At 49.7% G+C, this 20401-nt stretch overlaps 1 protein-coding gene across 5 annotated transcripts in view; it reads right to left on the bottom strand.

The window, feature by feature from the left end:
* The window catches only part of TP53BP2 (tumor protein p53 binding protein 2), an 86213-nt gene that overhangs the window by 6868 nt on the left and 58944 nt on the right, over positions 1-20401 (bottom strand). For 2 of the 5 annotated variants that reach the window (XM_063919012.1, XM_063919011.1), the window contains exons 6-18: positions 20001-20105; positions 19382-19553; positions 18925-19106; positions 12371-12535; positions 10916-11132; positions 9921-10028; positions 7837-7985; positions 7072-7477; positions 6143-6954; positions 5321-5458; positions 3892-4025; positions 2610-2776; positions 547-746 (exon numbers count right to left, since the gene is read on the bottom strand). In XM_063919012.1, coding sequence (XP_063775082.1) covers positions 547-746; positions 2610-2776; positions 3892-4025; positions 5321-5458; positions 6143-6954; positions 7072-7477; positions 7837-7985; positions 9921-10028; positions 10916-11132; positions 12371-12535; positions 18925-19106; positions 19382-19553; positions 20001-20105 — 2955 coding nt within the window. The remainder of the gene's footprint in view (positions 1-546; positions 747-2609; positions 2777-3891; positions 4026-5320; positions 5459-6142; positions 6955-7071; positions 7478-7836; positions 7986-9920; positions 10029-10915; positions 11133-12370; positions 12536-18924; positions 19107-19381; positions 19554-20000; positions 20106-20401) is intronic. The other 3 variants (XM_063919014.1, XM_063919013.1, XM_063919015.1) reach the window with 3 other exon arrangements.

The following is a 20401-nucleotide window of genomic DNA, read 5'->3' as shown; positions in this document are numbered from 1 at the left end:
ATTTTCATACCAAGGCATGTTGCAGAGCAGAGTCACATAATCCGACAGACCCAGTTCCGATTCTGTGTTACGTCTCATACCAACCCAGTAATTCCTCCTATAAAGCCCTTTAGCTGGAACTCATAACGAAATAGTCCATGATTGCACAAGGCCTTAAAAAGCAGCCTACACTGCAATAGTGGCTTGTTAGCCTGGAGTGTGTGACCCCAAAATGAGCCCGAGAACAGTCAGATGGGTTTACTGTTGATCATGCTGCAGGAGGGTGGCCGCCAGCCTCTAAGTACAGGCGTTTTCAGAACGTTACATTCAGGCAGCTCTGGTCAGCGGCCTGCACAGACGTAAAGTACCACGAATGCCGGCCATCCATACAAATCGTTGCTGGAGACTTTACAGAAGACTTGCTGTCACTTCATAAAACTACTTCAAGGGTTAGGTCATTTCTCCTATACCACTGGTGGAGGTTTATGTACTGACATACACAATGTGATCCCAAATCCACACACTTATAATTCTGTACATGGCACAACGGAGGGAAAGGCTACTTACCCCGAGCAGGTTGCGTGGGACGTATCCTTCCTTGTCTTGTAGGCGAGCCCACCACCATTCGGTTTCATCCTCGTCCTCCCTGCGCATAATGGTCATACAGTCCCCTTCCCTCAGGCTCAGCTCGTCGTCATCCTCCGGCTCGTAGTCCCACAGAGCGTAGATAACGCCGCGGTTCATGATCCCCATTTTCTCCTGCACGCCTGTGGATACAATACACTGTAGATTAGGATGTTGAACCTAATGGCCAGGACAGAGATTCGCCTGTAACACAGTATACAGGACTGGAGGAAGCCGCGGGGACACAGCGCCAATTTACACATGGTCTATATTACATAAGAAAAGCAGGCAATCTGAGATTATAAACACACTTGGAGAGCCACAGGAGCGGACCGGAATTGCTGCAACTTGTAGTTCCACAGCAGAGGAGTGGATACAGAGTGCCTGGTGCTGCTCTGCTTCCACAGAAGCCATCGCGCGCACACAGCGAAAAATCCTAATATAACGGCCAGGGAAGCGGTAATGGGATTAGTTTCTCTGCAGCATTGTGTGATCTACTAAGGGGTGAATCTGGGCGTTCATGTAGTGAGTAATCTAATCAGCACGCAGACGATTATTTTCTCAGCCCCAAGCAGTGAAAGCCGGAGGCCTATAATCAATCTGTCACATTCCTGGCAATCGCTGGCAGCCGCCAATACATGCGCTGGGAGCCAGGGAAGAAGCACACGTAACCCAGCTCCACACAACTGGGAACAGTGTCCCACGGAAGACCCTGAGGGTTACACTGAACACCGTGTTCAAACTGAAATCTGAACTGCAGTATAACAAGTACCCTGCACAGAAACAATATACCCCACCCAAATCTAACACTCTCTGCACATGTTACATCTGCCCCGCCTGCAGTGCACATGGTTTTGCCCAATTGCTAACTTTTTTTTGTTTGCCAACAACTCTGAATAACCCCCTATGACAGAGCAATGGCTACCACTATCTACTGTTCTGTACCAAATATTATTAGATACTACATAATCCCATTCAGTAAAAGCACAATGGGGGTCATTCCGAGTTGATCGCTCGCTAGCAGTCTTTAGCAGTCTTTAGCAGCCGTGCAAACGCATTGGCGCCGCCCACCGGGGAGTGTATTTTCGCTTTGCAGAAGTGCGAACGCCTGTGCAGCCGAGTGCCTGCAAACACATTTTGTGCAAAACAAGACCAGCCCTGTAGTTACTCTTCATGTACGTTGATTCTAACGACGGTGGGCCGGCTTTTGACGTCACACACCCGCCCAGCCACGCCTGCGTTTTTCTAAGCACTCCCTAAAACGGTCGGTTGCCACCCAGAAACACCCACTTCCTGTCAATCTTCCCACGTTTTGCCGTGCGACTGAAAGCTTCGCTAGAACCTGTGCAAAACCACAAAGAACTTTGTACCCGTACGTCGTGCATACGCATAAATATCGATTTTTAGCCTGATCGCTGCACTGCGAACAACGGCAGCTAGCGATCAACTCGGAATGACCCCCAATATACTGATAAAGGAGAGCCCTAGAGACTCACAGGTCCTCCACCGGACCTGACAGCTTCCAAACCTCCCTCCTTAATCTCTGAATCCGCTATGATCGGGTCTGTGATCCCCTGTTGTCGTATAACAGAGATCGGACCAGAAGATAATTCTTCTGTAAAGTTGGCGTTCCCCTTTAGAAACAAGGGGCGTTACACACAGAAGCTGGGGGCATGTTCCTAGTACACTGTCAGCCCAAAATATTCCCTTAGCTCAGTGGTTCCCAAACTCACCCTCAAGGCACCTTCACAGTCCAGGTCTTAAGGGTATCCATGCTTGATCACAGGTGGCAATTAGTACCTCAGTCAGTATAATTATCCCATCTGTGCACAAGCAGGGACGTCCTTAACACCTGGACTGTTCGGCTGCCTTGAGGCCAGAGTATGGGAAAACCTGATGTAGAACAGCGCTGATCAACAGCTAGGTGTGTGACAGCCCATTACCCGACAATACCCAATCACTTCCCAAACTCTCGCGCAGCATTACAGCGCCTCGCCCATCCTTACCGTAGAGAAACTGGGAGCACTGGCTGTAACCTTCCTCCATCTCCTCGCATTTGTCGGCAGCTGTCTGTCGGTCGCTGTACGTCATGGCAAAGACAGCCGCCCCGGACTCCACCAGGAACTTGCAGACCTGCACGTTGTTACAGGAGGCAGCGCAGTGCAGCGGGGTCCTGGCATTGGGGGGATGAGACAGAACATTAGTGATACAGAAACCAAGACGTCCAGAAACTCCTAAGCAAAATCTACATCCTGCGGGCCCGACTGCCATAGGCCAGGGTCTGCGTTGTCAGACTTCCTGGACCCAGCAGAAGGGTTCTAACCACCAGTAAGCTCTGGTTTACGCAGATGGCCAGGGGCTGGGAGCGATGGTGATCGGATGCTGCGTCTTTGGATGCAGCACTCTGATGGCAGATGCGTCTTTTTCCTACAGACACCTCCTGCATGCTTTTAGCGTTCCCTGCAGCTGTGCTATACCGTACACATCTGAATGGGATGTCGTTGGAATCCCAGTGGGTGGAATCCCAATGGTCAAAATACAGACGCCGGAATCCCGACCGCGCCGCCACAGCTATTCCCACTCCTGGGTGTCCACGATGTTCCGCTCACCCCCCCCCCCCCCCTGCCAGCATTCCGATTCCTGCATCAGTATTTTGACCGTCGGGATTCCGACCGCCGGATCCCGTACCCAACCCATCTGAATCAGAAATAGAGTAGCCAATCCCGGGCCATTTTTTTTAAATTCTGGGAATTGGGATTGAAAAATAATAAATCTCGGGATTTCCAGGTTATCCGGGACTGGTTCCTTTTCATTATCCGGCGCTGCCCCGCCCAGTCCCACATTACTGGATGTGCGGTGTGACCTTTGACATCATGTCACGATCCGTAGAGAGCACAGCTGGGGGCAGGGGGAGGTGACCAGAGGGAGCCGGGCAGCATCTGAGTCTCAACGCTGCCCAGCATTGAAAATGAAGGGGCTTCCTAATACCGAAATTCCCGGGACTGAATCCCGGCCAATTCCGGGATCCCGCCGATACGGGGATTGGCCATCCTAATTAGAAACTAGTGACCCCACTGAGGCCTGAGACACAATAGGCCCATGTGATTTGATGGTGATCGCTCTCACCAGTATTGTGCAGCAAAGAAAATATCCTCCAAAACAAGTGCGCAGCCCACCAGTACTCTTTAATAAAGGGCGCACGTAGCGCTTTCGTAGTGCGCACGGTTTCTGGATTTTTGCAATCAACTTAAATACAAACGTATAACAGAATATGGTGAAGTCACGTACCAGCCGTCGCTGTCTGCTGCGTTCACATTCACTCCAAACTGCACCAGGAACTTAACGATCTCGGTGTGACCGGCGCACACGGCGTTGTGAAGGGCAGTGATACCCTCATCATTGGGCTGACTGGGATCTTCCACCTGGTATCAGGGCACAGAGATGCAAATTACCATAACAAGCAGCGGAGGACGGGTCTAATCATGCCGGAGTCACACTCAGGATGTAGTCATATTGTCCACGTGTTCAATGCCGACGTTCTGCATGGACCGGCAGCAGAGTGTCAGGGTTAGGCTGCCGGGGACGGGAGGGTTAGGCTGCCGGGGACGGGAGGGTTAGGCTGCCGGGGACGGGAGGGTTAGGCTGCCGGGGACGGGAGGGTTAGGCTGCCGGGGACGGGAGGGTTAGGCTGCCGGGGACGGGAGGGTTAGGCTGAGCGGGACTGGAGGGTTAGGCTATTAGGGGAAGATAGGGCTAGGCACTAGGGGGAGGGTTAGGGCTAGGCACTAGGGGGAGGGAAAGGCACTAGGGGGAGGGTTAGGATTAGGCGGAGGGTTAGGGCTAGGCACTAGGGGGAGGGTTAGGGCTAGGCACTAGGGGGAGGGTTAGGGCTAGGCACTAGGGGGAGGGTTACGGCTAGGCACTAGGGGGAGGGTTACGGCTAGGCACTAGGGGGAGGGTTACGGCTAGGCACTAGGGGGAGGGTTACGGCTAGGCACTAGGGGGAGGGCTAGGCACTAGGGGGAGGGCTAGGGTTAGGCACTAGGGGGAGGGCTAGGGTTAGGCACTAGGGGAAGGGCTAGGGTTAGGCACTAGGGGGAGGGTTAGGGTTAGGCACTAGGGGGAGGGTTAGGCACTGGGGGAGGGTTAGGCTGCCAGGGGTTAGGCTATTAGGGGAGGATAGCGTTAGGCACTAAAATGAGGGTAGTGTTACGGATAGGCAATTTGGGAGGAGGGGGGGGGGTTATGTTTAGGCTATTAGTGGAGCATAGGGGTTAGGCTGCTGGAGGGGAGGGTTTGGCAAGGAGGGGGGGGTTAAGGTTAGACACTAGGGGAGGGGTTAGGCTGTGGGAAGGGAATTTAGGGTTGGCTACAAAGGGGGTGGGGGTACGGGTCACACACTAGCCTACTTGTGCATTCAGGGGTCAGCCGACTAATCAGGGGCACTAATTATAGGGGGGGGGGGGGTAGAAAGCACCAATGATTCTAAGATGGGGCTGAATATAGGGGTCCCTCAGGAGAGACCATCATTATTAGGTTATAAAGGACTTCTAAATACTGGAAACGCCTTTTGAACAAATATTTCTATGCGAGAGGTACATGAAGGGATTGGGTTTCGGCTGTGGGACAGAGGGTTATGAGTTACACAGGGGGGAATAGATCTGGGGTCCTGAAGTTTTGGGACAGAGGTGCTACACTAGAGGAACACACCACTTACTTCATAGATTATTCTCTGGACGAGGTCAAACTCTCCCTCCAATGAGGAATCCAGGAGCAGGGCGAGCGGGTTAAACCTCACTCTCATCTCATGCGCGATCCGCTCCGAGCCGTTCTTCCGCAGGTTTGTCCGTTTCCCCTGTGAGGAGAGAGATCACCTGTAACCATACAGCCAGTGCATTCTCTTATTGCCCCAGTGTAAGGGTCGCACCGCAGAGTGGCCGCTGCCATGTTAGCCGAGCGCTGTGTGTAGAGGAATCGCCGCTTCACCCGTTACACAAGAGTGCTGTTCATTTTATCCCTGTAGGTCTGATACCCACTTATTGCATACTGCACTTTGTAACCAATGTAGCGCGCCCAACATGGCTACCTCGTCTGGTGCTCTATTGTGTAGAATGAACAATGCATAGGATGCAATGATCTCGCCTAGTATTTCTATCTCCCCCATTATGGGTCATCAATTCCAGGTATTGCCCAGAATAATCCTTTGTAGTGCACCCAACATGGCTGCCTCACCTTTGTGGGTAGGAGGAATAATCTGTGGAATTCATGACCCAAAATGGCTGCCACAGCTCTATATTACCTCAATGGTTCCCGTATTTCATGAAAATCTAATCCTCTGTATTATGTAATAGTATCTGTAAAGTTCCTTGAGTCGCGCTATTTAAAAAAACATTATTATTATTCGTGGCAAGGGCCCCATCATTAGAAATGACAGTCCCCGGTTTAAACAATGCGTGGCCACGTACCTATGTTACCTCAGTAATATACCACAGGGCTAAACATGCAGTGCGTGTTGTGGACTGAGGCGTCCAGTACTCACAGGGGGCAGAGAGAACTGTCCGGTGATCTCCGGAGGCCGCATGCTATTGGAATCCTCCGCTATACTCTCCGGGTCTCCAGCAGTGGGATACGGAGGTGGAGGGTAAGGTGGGTACTCCTCGATATAGGGTAGAGACGGCTGTTCCGATTCTGGACTCTGCTCAGTCTCCTCAATTGTAGGCACAAGCACTTCGAAAGGAATGCCCTCTGGGATACTATCAGGGCCTAGCTCTGGTGAAAGGATCTCTATTTCCTCAGGAAACATAGTTGCATGAACCTCCTCCTCCTCCACCTCCTCAGGTGGGACAATGTCCAGGACATGTAGAGTGGAAGCACTTTCTGAGGGAGCCTCAGTCTCTAGGTCCACAGAGACCTGTGCACCTTGGCTCTCCGCCGTGCTCTCAGAGATAGAGGTCACAGAGGTCTGTTTAGGGGCAGAGATGGTCTCCATCGCAGCCAGAGTCGTCCTCTGGTAGAGGAGCTTCTGAATGTTCGGCCCATTGGGTCCTTCAGGTTCTGTGATGGAGCTGCGTTTCTTTAGCGGCCTAGGGGCGTTGTAAAGTTTCTTTCGGAGAGCCTCCAAGTCGGCATCGCTCTGGTTTCGGTAAGGATTGGATAAGAATGGAAGGAGTTTGGTTGGACTAAGAGGACGGGGGATTCTTTCAGTCTCCGGGTTGTCACCACCAGACACCGGCACCTCGGACTCTGGCTCCGGGCTGCCCGATTTACTATGTCCATCTACTACGTCTGTCAGCAGATTGCCGTTGTGCTGGTTCTGACCTCCCGCTCCGCCAATGACTGGTTTACCGTATACTGAAAATAAAGCAAATAATGTACCATTAAACTCTATATATAGAGCCTTTGGTTCCTTCATAGAACAGTGATATGAAACAATGAACCACAAGCTCTTACATTACATAGAGATCTTACCGCTGGGGTAATGTTGTCGGGTCTGGGCTCTGTTCAGGGCGTTGTGCACGCTGTAGTTTTTCCCAGATGTTTGATGTTGGGTGTACATGGAATATATAGAACTAGCGGCCACCATCTGGGGTTTGCGGAACGGTGGAGGCGGTGGTTCTTTGGCTGGCTGAGGTGTGAACGGACGAACAGCTACGGCAGGTGGATTGTCCATTTTGGCAGGCGGGGGAAGTTCCTGACTAGGGGGTGCAGGTACCCTCTGCTGAGATGCGCCCTTCTGTTTGTTCACCTTAGGCGGGACCTCAGCCTTTGCTTCGGCAGGAGGAGCCTGGGGGGCTTGTCCATAGTAAGGCAGGTGCATCTGTTTCGGTTTTGAAGGTACTGGTGGGGGGACCTTTACCACGTTTTTATTAGCCATCTGGAGAGGGAGAAGAGAAAAACAATATTAATACCACCCCCATTGTTAATGTAGCCCTACCCACATCGGAGGCAATCTGACCAACTGATAATAAGAATACAGCTAGGAACAGGCGACACTTCATCATTGGTCCAGGTGACCATTGGCTGCCGCTGCTTAATGTAAGTGACCAGGGTCAAGCCGTAATGGATTATAATTAGGGCAACGTGGCTTCACTTCCCAAATGGAACGCTTTATCTATAGACAAGGGCGCAGTTACTTTAAGGCTTTATGATGTAAACATTAGTGGAACGACGCATCTAGACACAACATGAAATGACATTTCCCAGCCATCTCCTGTATGGGTATGTATGAGATACCTGGACATCTCTCAGAAGATCTTCACTGCTCTGATTTTTTCTTAACGTTCCAAAATTGGGGGGCCCTGGAGGTGGCTGGACGGAGTCAAACATGGAGCTCGGTCGGGTCTTCTTATCCTTGTCCCGCACAGAGGGATCAGTGTTTGCAGCTGCAAGACATTAGGACAATTAGACAAAACACAGAGAGAAGATCAGTATGGCTCATGTTCTGACAGAGGGATGCCCAAGAGGTGCCCGCGGGTCACACAGTCACAGCAAGACGAGATGCATCTACGTTCCGCCTGTGCCTAGTAATGTCTGCAAGCGGCACATTAACAGTGCAAGGCGGAGAATGGCTGATTATTTTTTATTTTTGAAGAGATCATTAAAGAGATGAATGATAATGCCTCAGCTCAACACTGTGGAGGTCACAGACAGCTGGTGAGTACAGCAGTGAGGTCAGGAACCCCTGCATTCAGTTACTGATCTCTCACTCACACACACACACACACAACACTGTGGAGGTCACAGGCAGCTGGTGAGTACAGCAGTGAGGTCAGGAACCCTGCATTCAGTTACTGATCTCTCTCTCACACACACACACAAACAAACACACAACACTGTGGAGGTCACAGACAGCTGGTGAGTACAGCAGTGAGGTCAGGAACCCTGCATTCAGTTACTGATCTCTCTCTCACACACACACACACACACACACAACACTGTGGAGGTCACAGACAGCTGGTGAGTATAGCAGTGAGGTCAGGAACCCTGCATTCAGTTACTGATCTCTCTCTCACACACACACACACACACACACACAACACTGTGGAGGTCACAGACAGCTGGTGAGTACAGCAGTGAGGTCAGGAACCCTGCATTCAGTTACTGATCTCTCACTCACACACACACACGCACACTCACACACGCACACACACACACACAACACTGTGGAGGTCACAGACAGCTGGTGAGTATAGCAGTGAGGTCAGGAACCCTGCATTCAGTTACTGATCACACACACACACACACACAGCTGCACGCAGTTACTGACCGCACACCCTGTGAAGCACACACACACAGCTGCACGCAGTTACTGACCGCACACCCTGTGAAGCACACACACACAGCTGCACGCAGTTACTGACCGCACACCCTGTGAAGCACACACACACAGCTGCACGCAGTTACTGACCGCACACCCTGTGAAGCACACACACACAGCTGCACGCAGTTACTGACCGCACACCCTGTGAAGCACACATACAAGCGTCACACCCCGCAGTAGCCAGGTCTGGTGTGTTGCACCGCATGGCGGAATCACCTGTCCCACTGAAGGCATCTCTATTACACCCTGCTGCCATGGGCCTGTCCGTGATAAAATAGCACAGCATCAAACACTTAATAATTCTGAAGAACTGGAATGGGTTTGTTGGGTCGACTCTATTTAGGCCGACACTCATTACGTTGACCACTATTGGTCGACAGGCAGTAGGTTGACACCTGGGAAAGGTCAACATGGAAAAAGGTAGACATGAGGTTTTTGGGTGTCGTTTTCTTCGTAAAGTGACCAGGAACCCCAATTAGTGCACAGTGTCCCCTTTGCTCGTCATGCTTCGGGCAAGGTGCCTCGCTCTGTTACCGCTGCGCTCAGAACAGGTTACTAGTCCCAATCGTAGCCCACGTGGATCGCAAAGTATGAAAAAGTTAAAAAAATTATTGAAAATAAAAAACCTCATGTTGACCTTTTCCAGGTGTCGACCTAATGCATGTCGACCTAAGGACCGTATACTGGAGATCTAGGAAGGGGTTAACATATATACATACATACACATATAACCAAGGCTGTGACTGACAATACAGGGATCTGTTAACCCTTGGAGAATCAGACAAGTACATATCCTGCGACGCGTTGCTTGCTCTGTGTCTGCTGTTCCGCAGGTAACGGATATCATATAAAAAGAAATGTCATTGCTGCCAAAGGGAAATCCCCTCCCCTCCCTGCAGCGCCCGAAAGTGGCATCACTGCCGCGGGGTATATGAATTGGAATACAGATAAATCCAGGTCACTATTCTTACTACAAATCTCGGATATTGCCACTCACCCTGCCCGGCGGCGCTGACAGAGCTGTTTGCTGGTCCTTGACTATCGCCATTGGCGGTGCTCCAATCAGTGCCAGGCGGCTGAGGTTTGTGCGTGTGGACCGCCGTGCCTGGGAGACACAACCAGCAAAAACAAACATCACACACAATGCCTACTGTTCTGTGGTGCTCCAAACACAGCCGCAGGACACACACAACAAACCCTCTATTCACTGCCCATCTGGACGGGAATAAATTATGGGGGCACAGCGTGAGCTAGGAAACAGCCGGGGAGCTCCCTGTAACGGGGCAGTGCTATCAGCTGGTGTAACTATACACCCAGGAACTATACAGGAACTATACAGGAACTATACACCCAGGAATAAGGACCAGAGAGGAGAACGGCTGCACAATATACATCCAACAACTTCTCTTCAAGGAGAAAAGCACAAAATGACCCAACACGTGGGAAACCAGCCTGCTCAATCTGCATCCTGTATAACCCGAGGGGTCAGTGGTGGCCCAAGCAGGACAGCGTTTAACCCTGTGTTGGGTTTATAAATGTTACAGCTTCAAGGACTACAAGGATGTCAGTACACGGATCTATAGTATTATGCACAGACACGTATGTATGGCCGCAAGGCATTAGCCAATGAGGATGCTTTGTAGACTTAATCCACTCTAACCTTAAAATGATCATAAAAACGGGTGTAAAAATTTCCTAACGTTTCATTTTATTTGACAATAATGCTGAAGTCACTAATGTGCAGTGACAGCCGTGATCCTGAATAACTTTCCTTACTGCATCATAAATGGACCAAGCGATCTACAAAAGCAATGGGCCCTGTAGTCAGTCTCTGCGTCCTGAGCGGTTCCCAGTTTGTTACAGATGGAATGTAATTCCATGTGTGCAACGTTTCTGCTGCATTTATATCCATCTTCCTCAGCTTAGAGAAGTCCATAGGCAGAAACTTTAACTCCTATACCTATACAATCCCTTACTACACAGCAGCCTTACCTTGGGATGTGGTCTTCATGTTAGGCAAGGTTTGTGACTTCAGAGGAACTTCAGGTACTTGTAAAGTGACGGTGCCCTCGGAGTAGGGTGGTTTCACCAGCAGCTCTGGTCGGGACGGCATGCGGGGCATTGTGGCAGACTGGATGTAAGGGCCGACAGCTGCCACCCTGCTGGGGGTACTCGCTACCTGCTGAGGTAGATTCCCATCAGATGTAATCTAAATTGAAGAGAGGTTGCAAGCTTTTCAACACAAAGCACCCACACGCACAAAGCAATACTACAGATGGGAGGGGCCTAGCGGGACCGGGCAGCACAGGTCATACAGCGGTAAAGCAGTGTATCAAGCGCAATCCATGGCCACGGATCAAGCATCTTTCCAATACACAGCCAAGTCCCAAGCTCCAAATAGCGTCAATATAAAAGGCACATACTTCACAAACAGTTTGCTTCTGCCCAATCTGTTCCGTCACCCAGTCCAAGCAGCGGCTACATTGCACATTTAGTGATAGAGACTGAATATGTGATGCTACGGCGTATGTTAGCCCCAGTGTAGCAGACGACAGACCATTACGCCTATCAGTTATATTATATCATAAATGACCGCACAGCTAGCAGAACTGACAGAAGACAGTCATGTGATCTACTGGCAATGGCGGCACACGTACTATATGAAATCACACATAGCTTATGGACTATAAAAGAAACCTAGCGTGACGGATTGGAATATACCCCTGGTAACACGCTCCAGAGGACAGAGACGTAGGATGTGAAAGTAATGATTCCCGGTTTTGCTGGTCAGAAAAAAAAAAAAAATCAGCAAAAACCTTTGAATTTGCAAAACTGGAACCAAGCACATTCTGCCCTCGGAGGCGGAATGATCTACGTAGATCAGCACATTATAGGCCGCTCCGTCGCGATCATGTGACCTACAGCAGTCAGGGGGCTTCTATGGTCATAGGTAATAGACTGTTCAGTCTTCTGTCGTTTTATGAGTTACGTTCACTATTTCTCAGAACTCTCTGGTGACTGTTGTTTCATGGAGAAAGCCAATTGCTAGGTATGTGAAAATATGGATTTTATTTTAATAAGTAAAAAATTCCCTTCATTACTATTTACTAAGCTAACTGCACTAATTTCCCTCTACAGGGCAGGCACCGGAACCTCATCGCTAACACGGCTTTGATTGGCACGAAGGAGCCGACATGTGACCTGTGAGCAATACACGAACACTGAGTCAGCATCATTCCTATACAGGATCACCATTATCCTATGGCCAGAGGCGCAGTCAGCCCCTCTGGGTTAGTCTGTTCTAGCAACACTGAGGCCCAGACACAATTCTGCTGGGTATTACGGTGTAACACGGCAGCCCCTGGGTTAATACTGCAAGATATAAAGGTGGTTCAGGGTACCAACCAGACAGAGCACAGCTCGCTGCGCATTCAGTGCGTCACTTACTGGAACGTTCTCCTTCTGCTGCAGGGCCACCTTCTTCTTCCACAGCCGGTCTCGCAGCTCGCTGACGCGCTTGTCCATGGCGGCCACCTCGGAGTTGCGCTTGTTCAGGCTCTCCCTGCGCTGCTGCAGCTTGGCATTCTGCTCCTGGTTCAGCTTGTTCCTCAGCTGAATGCAGTCACACACAGGGAGAGAAAGCTTAGACAGAGGACTCTAGGAGAACAGCTAGACAAGCCCTGAATGCTAATCTGCACCAGTGACAAGTGGAGGAGCACGGATCGTGGAAATGAAAGCCTATCTATATAGGGAATATTTCAGGTATTATACGTAGATGTCTGCTTAAAAAAAGGGGAAGATACACGGGAAAAAATAAGAATTTACTCACCGGTAATTCTATTTCTCGTAGTCCGTAGTGGATGCTGGGAACTCCGTAAGGACCATGGGGAATAGCGGGCTCCGAAGGAGGCTGGGCACTCTAGAAAGATCTTAGACTACCTGGTGTGCACTGGCTCCTCCCACTATGACCCTCCTCCAAGCCTCAGTTAGGTACTGTGCCCGGACGAGCGTACACAATAAGGAAGGATTTTGAATCCCGGGTAAGACTCATACCAGCCACACCAATCACACCGTACAACTCGTGATATGAAACACAGTTAACAGTATGAAACAATAGAGCCTCTCAACAGATGGCTCAACAATAACCCGATTTAGTTAACCATAACTATGTACAAGTATTGCAGATAAACCGCACTTGGGATGGGCGCCCAGCATCCACTACGGACTACGAGAAATAGAATTACCGGTGAGTAAATTCTTATTTTCTCTAACGTCCTAGTGGATGCTGGGAACTCCGTAAGGACCATGGGGATTATACCAAAGCTCCCAAACGGGCGGGAGAGTGCGGATGACTCTGCAGCACTGAATGAGAGAACTCCAGGTCCTCCTCAGCCAGGGTATCAAATTTGTAGAATTTTGCAAACGTGTTTGCCCCTGACCAAGTAGCTGCTCGGCAAAGTTGTAAAGCCGAGACCTCTCGGGCAGCCGCCCAAGATGAGCCCACCTTCCTTGTGGAATGGGCATTGACAGATTTTGGCTGTGGCAGGCCTGCCACAGTATGTGCAAGCTGAATTGTACTACAAATCCAACGAGCAATAGTCTGCTTAGAAGCAGGAGCACCCAGCTTGTTAGGTGCATATAGGATAAACAGCGAGTCAGATTTTCTGACTCTAGCCGTTCTGGAAACATATTTTCAGTGCCCTGACAACGTCTAGCAACTTGGAGTCCTCCAAGTCCCTAGTAGCCTAGGCACCACAATAGGCTGGTTCAGGTGAAACGCTGACACCACCTTTGGGAGAAACTGGGGACGAGTCCTCAATTCTGCCCTATCCATATGGAAAATCAAATAAGGGCTTTTACAAGACAAAGCCGCCAACTTTGATACTCGCCTGGCAGAAGCCAAGGCCAATAACATAACCACCTACCACGTGAGATATTTCAGATCCACGGTTTTTAGTGGTTCAAACCAATGTGATTTTAAGAAACTCAACACCACGTTGAGATCCCAAGGTGCCACAGGAGGCACAAACGGGGGCTGACTCTGCAGCACTCCTTTTATAAATGTCTGAACTTCAGGTACTGAAGCTAGTTCTTTTTGAAAGAAAATCGACAGAGCCGAGATCTGTACCTTAATGGAACCCAATTTAAGGCCCATAGTCACTCCTGCTTGCAGGAAATGCAGAAATCGACCTAGTTGAAATTCCTCTGTTGGGGCCCTTTCGGCCTCACACCATGCAACATATTTTCGCCATATGCGGTGATAATGAGTTGCTGTAACCTCTTTCCTGGCTTTAGTAAGCGTAGGAATGACTTCCTCCGGAATGCCCTTTTCCTTCAGGATCCGGCGTTCAACCGCCATGCCGACAAACGCAGCTGCGGTAAGTCTTGGAACAGACAGGGCCCCTGCTGCCGCAGGTCCTGTCTGAGTGGCAGAGGCCATGGGTCCTCTGATATAAATTCTTGAAGTTCTGGGTACCAAGCTCTTCTTGGCCATCCACGAGTATCGTTCTTACTCCTCGCCTTCTTATTATTCTCAGTACCTTTGGTATGAGAGGCAGAGGGGAGAACACATAAACCGACTGGTACACCCACGGTGTTACCAGAGCGTCCATAGCTATCGCCTGAGGGTCCCTTGACCTGGTGCAATATCTTTTATAGCTTTTTGTTGAGGCGGGACGCCATCATGTCCACCTGTGGCCTTTCCCAATGGTGTACAATCCTATTGGAAGACTTCTGGAGGAAGTCCCCATTCTCCCGGGTGGAGGTCGTGTCTGTTGAGAAGATCTGCTTCCCAGTTGTCCACTCCGGGAATGAACACTGCTGACAGTGCTAACACATGATTTTCCGCCTATCGGAGAATCCTTGTGGCTTCTGCCATCGCCATCCTGCTTCTTGTGCTGCCCTGTTGGTTTACATGGGCGACTGCCGTGATGTTGTCTGATTGGATCAGTACCGGCTGGTTTTGAAGCAGAGGCCTTGCCGGCCTCAGGGCATTGTAAATGGCCCTCAGGTCCAGAATATTTATGTGTAGGGAAATAACCTGACTTGACCAAAGTCCCTGGAAATTTCTTCCCTGTGTGACTGCCTCCCAGCCTCAAAGGCTGGAATCCATGGTCACTAGGACCTAGTCCTGTATGCCGAACCTGCGGCCCTCTTGAAGATGGGCACTCTGCAGCCACCACAGTAGAGATACCCTGGTCCTTGGAGACAGGGTTATCAGCCTATGCATCGGAAGATGCGATCCGGACCACTTGTCCAACAGGTCCCTCTGAAAAGTTCTTGTATGGAACCTGCCTAATGGGATTGCTTCGTAGGAAGCTACCATTTTTCCCAGGACTCGCGTGCAATGATGCACCGCTGCCTATTTTGGCTTCAGGAGGTCTCTGACTAGAGATGACAACTCCTTGGCTTTCTCCTCCGGGAGAAACACTATTTCTGGTTTATGTCCAGAACCATCCCCAGGAACAGTAGACGTGTCATAGGAACCAGCTGTGACTTTGGACTGTTTAGAATCCAACCATGCTGTTGTAGCACTTTCCAAAATAGTGCTACCCCGACTACCAACTGCTCCTTGGACTTCGCCCTTATAACGAGATTGTCCAAGTACGGGATAATTACAACTCCCTTTTTTTGAAGGAGTATCAACATTTCGGCCATTACCTTGATAAAACACCCTCGGTGCCATGTACAGTCCAAACGGCAGTGTCTGGACTTGGTAATGGTAATCCTGTACCACAAATCTGAGGTACTCCTGGCGAGGATGGTAAATGGGGACATGCAGGTAAGCATCCTTGATGTCCCAGGATACCATGTAATCCCCCTCGTCCAGGCTTGGAATAACCGCCCTGAGTGATTCCATCTTGAACTTGAATTTTTGTGTTCAAGGATTTTAAATATAAAATGGGTCACACCGAACCATGCGGTTTCGGTACCCCAACCCGTGTGGAATAGTAACCCCGTCCTTGTTGAAGTAGGGGCACCTTGAGTATTACCTGCTGGGAATACCGCTTATTAATTGCCTCTAGCACAGCCTCCCTGCCTGAGGGAGTTGTCAGCAAGGCATATTTTAGGAAACGGCTGGGGGGAGACATCTCTAATTCCAGCTTGTACCCCTGAAATACTACTTGAAAGAAACAGGGATCCACCTGTGAGCGAGCCCACTAATTGCTGAAATTTTTTGAGACGGCCCCCCACCGTACCTGGCTACACCTGTGGAGCACCCGCGTCATGGTGTGGCCTCACAGGAGGCGGGGGAAGAATCTTGATTCTGGGAACAGGCTGACTGGTGCAGCTTTTTTCCCTCTACCCTTGTCTCTGTACAGAAAGGAAGCGCCATTTGACCCGCTTGCTTTTCTGAAGCCGAAAGGACTGTACCTTTGTCTGTGAGGAAACCTGAGGTAAAATTATTTCTTCCCAGCAGTTGCTGTGGATACGAGGTCCCAGAGACCATCCCCAAATAATTCCTCACCCTTATAAGGCTCTCTATGCGCTTTTTAAGTCAGCATCACCTGTCCAGTGACAGGTCTCTAATACCCTCCTGACAGAATGGACATTACATTTATTTTGGATGCCAGCCGGCAAAATATCCCTCTGTGCATCCCCCATATATAAGACGACGTCTTTAATATGTTTTTATGTTTGCCAACTAGTATCCCTGTTTGACAGGGTCACCGACCACGCTGCAGCAGCACTATCTGCAGGTCTCAGTCTAGTACCTGAGTGTGTAAATACAGACTTCAGGATAGCCTCCTGTTTTTTATCAACAGGTACCTATTAAAGTGGCCGTATCCTAAGACGGCAGTGCCACCTTTTTTGACAAACGTGTGAGCGCCTTATCCACCCTAGGGGATATCTCCCAGCGTAACTTATCCACCTGGCGGGAAAGGGTACGCCATCAGTAACTTTTTATAAATTACCAGTTTCTTAACGGGGGAACCCACGCTTTTCACACACTTCATTTATTCATCTGATGGGGGAACAAAACACTGCCTGTTTTTTCTCCCCAAACCTAAAACCCATTTTTAGAGGTGCTTGGGTTAAAGTCAGAAATGTATAACACATTTTTTATTGCCGGGATCACGTCACGGATGTTCCTAGTGGATTGTGTATATGTCTCCACCTTGTCGACACTGGAGTCAGACTCCGTGTCGCCATCTGTGTCTGCCATCTGAGAGAGCGGGCGTTTTTGAGCCCCTGATGGCCTTTGAGACGCCTGGGCAGGCGCGGGCTGCGAAGCCGGCTGTCCCACAGCTGTTACGTCATCCACCCTTTTATGCAAGGAGTTGACACTGTCGGTTAATACCTTTCACCTATCCATCCACTCTGGTGTCGGCCCCACAGGGGGCGACATCACATATATCGGCCTCTGTTCTGTCACCATATAAGCCTCCTCATTCAACATGTCGACACAGCCGTACCGACACACCGCAGACACACAGGGAATGCTCTAAACGAGGACAGGACCCACAAAAGCCCTTTGGGGGGACAGAGTAAGAGTATGCCAGCACACACCAGAGCGCTATATATATACAGGGACTAACTGAGTTATGTCCCTAATAGCTTTTATATAATATACTGTATACAGTGCCAAATTTAATGCCCCCCCCTCTCTTTTCCCTCTTACTGTGCAGGGAAGAGCCAGGGAGCTTCCCTCCAGCCGAGCTGTGAGAGAAAAATGGCGCCAGTGTGCTGAGGAGATAGGCTCCGCCCCTTTTTCGCGGCCTATTCTCCCGTTTTTTATGGAATTCTGGCAGGGGTATTTACCTCATATATAGCCCCTGGGGCCATATATTGAGGTATTTTAGCCAGCCAAGGTGTTTTTATTGCTGCCTCAGGGCGCCCCCCCCAGCGCCCTGCACCCTCAGTGACCGGAGTGTGAAGTGTGTGAGAGGAGCAATGGCGCACAGCTGCAGTGCTGTGCGCTACCTTGGTGAAGACAGAGTCTTCATGCCGCCGATTTTCCGGACCATCTTCTTGCTTCTGGCTCTGTAAGGGGGACGGCGGCGCGGCTCCGGGACCGAACATCAAGGCTGGGCCTGCGGTCGATCCCTCTGGAGCTAATGGTGTCCAGTAGCCTAAGAAGCCCAATCCGGCTGCAAGCAGGCGAGTTCGCTTCTTCTCCCCTTAGTCCCTCGCTGCAGTGAGCCTGTTGCCAGCAGGTCTCACTGAAAATAACAAATTCTAAGACTATAACTTTCTAAGAGCTCAGGAGAGCCCCTAGTGTGCATCCAACCTCGGCCGGGCACGAAATCTAACTGAGGCTTGGAGGAGGGTCATAGTGGGAGGAGCCAGTGCACACCAGGTAGTCTAAGATCTTTCTAGAGTGCCCAGCCTCCTTCGGAGCCCGCTATTCCCCATGGTCCTTACGGAGTTCCCAGCATCCACTAGGACGTTAGAGAAATATCTATTGCATTAAATAAATTCCAAATGAATAATACTCTACTAATACGAATAATACTTTAGAAATAAAAGTTTTAATAATGTAGGAAAGAAAAAATAAAATAAAAAGGTTCTTATGATACAATGTGCCTAAACTGCATTGCGTTCTGTCTTTGTCTTGTTAAATGAATATTCTGCTATCTCATGGCTATTGTCCCCGTCCACACTAGAAATAAAAGTTTTAAAAATGTAAGGAAAGAGAAAGAAAGAAAGAAAGAAAGAAAGAAAGAAAGAAAGAAAGAAAGAAAGAAAGAAAGAAAGAAAAGAAAAAGACGGTTTTCATGATAAAACATGCCTAAACTGCATTGCATTCTGTCTTCGTCCTGTTAAATGAATATTCTGCTATCTCATGGCTATTGTCCCCGCCCACTCTAGAAATAAAAAGAGAGAGATTGAGAGACAGAGAGAGAGAGACACACACAGAGACAGAGAGAGAGAGAAACGGTTTTCATGATAAAACATGCCTAAACTGCATTGCATTCTGTCTTCGTCCTGTTAAATGAATATTCTGCTATATCATGGCTATTGTCCCCGTCCACAAAATGGTGGCTTCCGCAACTCACCTGGAGCTCTTTGTACAAGCGGTCAAGTTCAGCTACAGCGGACTGGTTGTCATGATAGCCCTCAATGCGACCGTTCTTCAGCATCTCCAGCTGGCGGTTCAGCTCCTCAACTTTGGACACGGCCACCATCAGCTCTTTCTGCTTCTGCTGGAACAAGTTATTCATCTGCTCGATTTCCTCCACTGACAGACGGGGAGGGAGAGAGACACAAAGAGCGCACAATGAGGGAGTGAGGAAAGCAGTGGGAAAAAATAAATAAAATCTCTTACGCTGCAAAAAGCGGCATAATGCGAGAAAAACAGACAATAACTGATAAAAACATCCCAATATGTAACAGTAACTCCTTATATATTTTATTTACCCCACTTGTAGCTTGGCGTATAATCATACGTAACATCACATTGCAGTCAAGGCGTTAGCGCATATTTACCAGACCAAACAAACCGCATGGTCTCACCTAATCGGCCGTTGCTGAGCCTCTTCTGCTCCACGTGACCCTTCAGCGCTCGCACTTTCTTCAGCTTGGCCTCTTGGTTCTCCGCAATCTCCCGCAGCCGCTTCAGCTTGTCCTGCTCACTAGCCTGCTGCTGTCGCTGGTCCTGCTGCTTCAGGTACTTCAGCCGCTGCTCCTACAGGAACCACAGAAGCCACGTCAGTTGTATGGCGGCGGAATAAGCGATTGCACGCACAATAGTACCACCAGGTATGACAGCTGTTCTAAAGAGGGTTTTCTCTTTGCTATTGTTTAAAACAACTGCTTATACACAGGGGCACTTTGTCACTTTCCACAGAGTGGATTTATCTGCGCAGTGTAAATTGATGAGTGACAGTTGCAACCCTGCTTGCGATGTCATCTGAAATTGGCGAAGAGCAAAACGATACAGAACTGTGGTAGGAATATTACTGCTTTAGGCAGACAGATCAACAAAGATGCTATTTTAAAAATGTTTAACACTGCGGTTAACAATCCCATGAACGGACAAGGGATCGGCGGATTACAGGGTTTTTTTTTTTTTATTAGTTTCTCTTTTAAACTATTTGCACCCGCCCCCCTTCCTCACCCCCAGTAAACGTACCTTAGTGGCCAGCATTAGTTGTTGCGTCTCAATCTGCTGCTGTTGCCGCGCTGCCATCTCCTGCAGTTCCGCCAGCGTCATGTCCATCCGGGGGCTATTAACCTGCTTTACACAGACACTCATGAACATTAGTCTACGTGCCCCAGTCCTCAGTAGCCTCACATATGCTGGCGCCTACCTCTGTGACCAATGTGGTTGCTCAAACTGCATAGATCTGGTTGTGTGTCTTTAGTACTGATTGTCTACAACAAAGGAGCCCCTACACAGTGTGGCTGCCCAATAACTGTACCCGCACTGGCTAACCAATGCTGTGTGTTGTGGATGCAGAAGGGGAGGAGACTGAGCCTTTTGCCGCTACATTTACAGTGCGCTCTGTACCCATGCTGCTTCAGTGCCCCCCA

This window comes from Pseudophryne corroboree, chromosome 4 (genome assembly GCF_028390025.1).
Source record: "Pseudophryne corroboree isolate aPseCor3 chromosome 4, aPseCor3.hap2, whole genome shotgun sequence".
NCBI classification, from domain to species: Eukaryota; Metazoa; Chordata; class Amphibia; order Anura; family Myobatrachidae; genus Pseudophryne; species Pseudophryne corroboree.
The sequence above is the reverse complement of the archived record's forward strand: the minus strand, read 5'-3'. Positions and strand labels throughout refer to the sequence as shown.